The 2,769-nt window shown below is 38.7% G+C and overlaps 1 protein-coding gene across 1 annotated transcript in view; it reads right to left on the reverse strand.

Moving 5' to 3' along the window:
- LOC122348754 (neuropilin and tolloid-like protein 2) overlaps nt 1–2,769 on the reverse strand; it is a 14,108-nt gene that overhangs the window by 1,496 nt on the left and 9,843 nt on the right. The window contains exons 8-9 of the mRNA XM_043244594.1: nt 1,250–1,363; nt 134–264 (exon numbers count right to left, since the gene is read on the reverse strand). Of these exons, the coding sequence (XP_043100529.1) occupies nt 134–264; nt 1,250–1,363 (245 nt within the window). The remainder of the gene's footprint in view (nt 1–133; nt 265–1,249; nt 1,364–2,769) is intronic.

Genomic DNA, 2,769 nt, shown 5'->3' on the forward strand with positions numbered 1-2,769 from the left:
CCAGCTCATCCGACAGCTCGGCCAGGTCTGACGACAGCTCCTTGTCACGGAGGGAAAAGAGCTCATAGTTGGGGGGATCGAAGACCTCTTGGAAGCCGCCCTTGTTGAAGACCGCCGGACGACGGGCCACTACTTTCTTACGCGGTTGCTTCATTTGCACCAGGATGGAGATGATGAGCAAGACCAGGACCACGCCGGCAGAGATGCCGATTACAGTGCCGTGCGTTTTTGTGATTTGGTGAAAGAGTCCTTTGGACTTTGTCTCTGAGGGTGGAGATACAAAGAGCGACATTTAAACATACTTTTAATAGTTAAAATCTAGTTATATAGCGTATTTAAAAAGCATTAAGAAATGTTTTTTTTAACTTGAAATTAGATTCACTCGAGTTTGCTGCATGAATACAATGTGTGGACAGAGAAAATACATCACAAAATAATAGATATGTTTGAATTTGATAGTTGCTCACAACTTCAAAAAGAGAATAGTTGAATTTGTGAACGAAAAGTCTGGTGCATAATTTATATTTATGCATTAAGCAGATTATTGTATCTAAAAATAGAGAAGCAGAAGCAATTCATCACAGAGCCAACAATATTCGTAGTATACAATGCCACATTTATTAGTAGGCTAGCTTAGAAGAAAATATATAAATATTATCAGAGAGAAAGGCAGAAAGGATAAAGAAAGGTGTTTTGCTAGTGCACTGGTTTATAGTGCAGGTGAAGATGATGCGTCTTCAGCTGCCTCAGCTGAAATAAACTTTTTATTTTATTGTTTTTAAGTAGTTTATAGTTTTATTTTATTATTTTTAACATTTGAAAAGGCAGGTTACTGCAGCACAAGCAGGAACAGTTACTTTTTCTTTTGGCTGCGCAACTCAAATGCGTCAAAATAATATTAATATTACTAATAATATTATTTAAGAAAATTAAAATGGTTTCTAAAGGATCAGGTGACACTGAAAAATGCCATCACAGCAATAAATGACACATTAAAAGTTATTAAAATAGAAAAGTATGAAATTTTTTTAAAAGTCTTATTGACCCGAGATTTTGGTATAGTGTGTATATTCAAAAATTAATTTTCCATAATCCAAATGATATAAAAAAAAAACAAGAACACTAAAAGGTGCTACAAAAACAGAAGGGTTTTATTCAGAGAAGAATAGCATTTTAACTACAAACAGAGGTTACTGTTTCAGGTGTTGCAGGTGAGGAAACAGAAGGCGGTGTTTATGCAGCAACTCACCCTTACAGTGGTTCTCATCCCAGGGGTAAACGCAGTTCTGAACGCCGTTGCACACCAGTGAGTTGTTGATGCACATGTTGCTGTGACAGAAAAAGGTGCTGCTGGAGCATGGAGCTGAAAAACAGAACAGATAGAGAAGATTAAATCTCTTAAAAACAAGGCAACCCCCCCATCCTTTCTTCTCCTAGCAAGCCGTCTGCAGATACGTGCTCCTCATGTCTGTGCCACAGGCTGTGTAGCGGGTGTCGAGCACAACACTATAAATCAAATCTAACAGCCATCACAAAGCCCATCTGGCCAAGTTGCCATGAAGCTCTTGACTGAACGTACGCTTAGCATGCTAGTCAGAGCGGAGGGTAACGAAGAATGGAGAGCGAGGGAGAGGGGGAGATAAGCTTGTAATTGAAGGTGAGTGCTGATCTCTGGGGATGAATCCTTCAGGCTGCGTCTGTAAACCCTGACACTCATCTCCTCATCGCGTCTCCCTCTTTTTTCGACTGCACAGCCTCATCCCTCGGCCTCCATTTTATGCCAGAACCCGAGCATCCTCCTTATAACTGCTGTGCTAGAGCTTGAGCGAGGAGGGAAAATCTCATCCAGTTTATAGGACTAAGTGCTTCTGACAGAGGGTGGAAGAGGTCGTAACTTTCATTTCCTGGCAACAGCTCCATGCTCCCACTATACTGTGCTCATTTCCAAAATTGTTAGACATTTCTTGCCTTCCAACAGTGGCGTTTGACGACTGCCAAAGTCACACCACATCCCCTGATACATTATCGCTCATCAGAGGAATAGGGTGAGACGCCAAGTGTATTAGTAAGAGAAGAACCATTAAGGGTGACAATCCAAAGCAAGGATTTACACCGTCTGACAAGATGAATGTGCTTTACCACTCAAATAATACTTTCATTTTTGCAATGGTGCATTAAATGATGGTAAAACAGTCTTTTCCAATATTTTTTTCTTTCAGTACATCAAAGCATCCTAAAAATGTCAGTTTCTTAAAATATTAAGAAGCACAATTTCAAAGAACTGATAATAAGAAATGTTTCCCATGCAGCAAATTAGCATACGAGAAAGACATCTTCTCAACACATTTTAATGTGGTTAAAACATTATATATGTTTTTTTTGACAGCCGATGCTGATGTAAATATATGTCCAGTGAAGCTGAAATTCTGAAATTCAACAGGGAAAAAAAAAACGGCCAATATGTATCGGCCAATATATCGGCTTTGGCAATATATATTGTTCGACCACTATTAATTCACTATTAATTTATTTGGTCAAATAAATGCAGTCTTGGTGAGCATGAGAGACTCCTTTGAAAAACATTACAAACGTCTGTGGCACTAGATCAAAGAAACCTAAAAATACAAACCTAAAAATGCTTCTTAAACAAGTCCAGTAACCTACCAGTCATCTATGATTATTAAACTAAAAAGCTTGTTATGACGTGCATTTCTGATGTTAAAAGGACAAATCTTCTGTGGTGTTCAGAGTGTATGCGATATTTTGAAA

The sequence above is a fragment of the Puntigrus tetrazona genome, chromosome 7 (genome assembly GCF_018831695.1).
Source record: "Puntigrus tetrazona isolate hp1 chromosome 7, ASM1883169v1, whole genome shotgun sequence".
Taxonomy (NCBI): domain Eukaryota; kingdom Metazoa; phylum Chordata; class Actinopteri; order Cypriniformes; family Cyprinidae; genus Puntigrus; species Puntigrus tetrazona.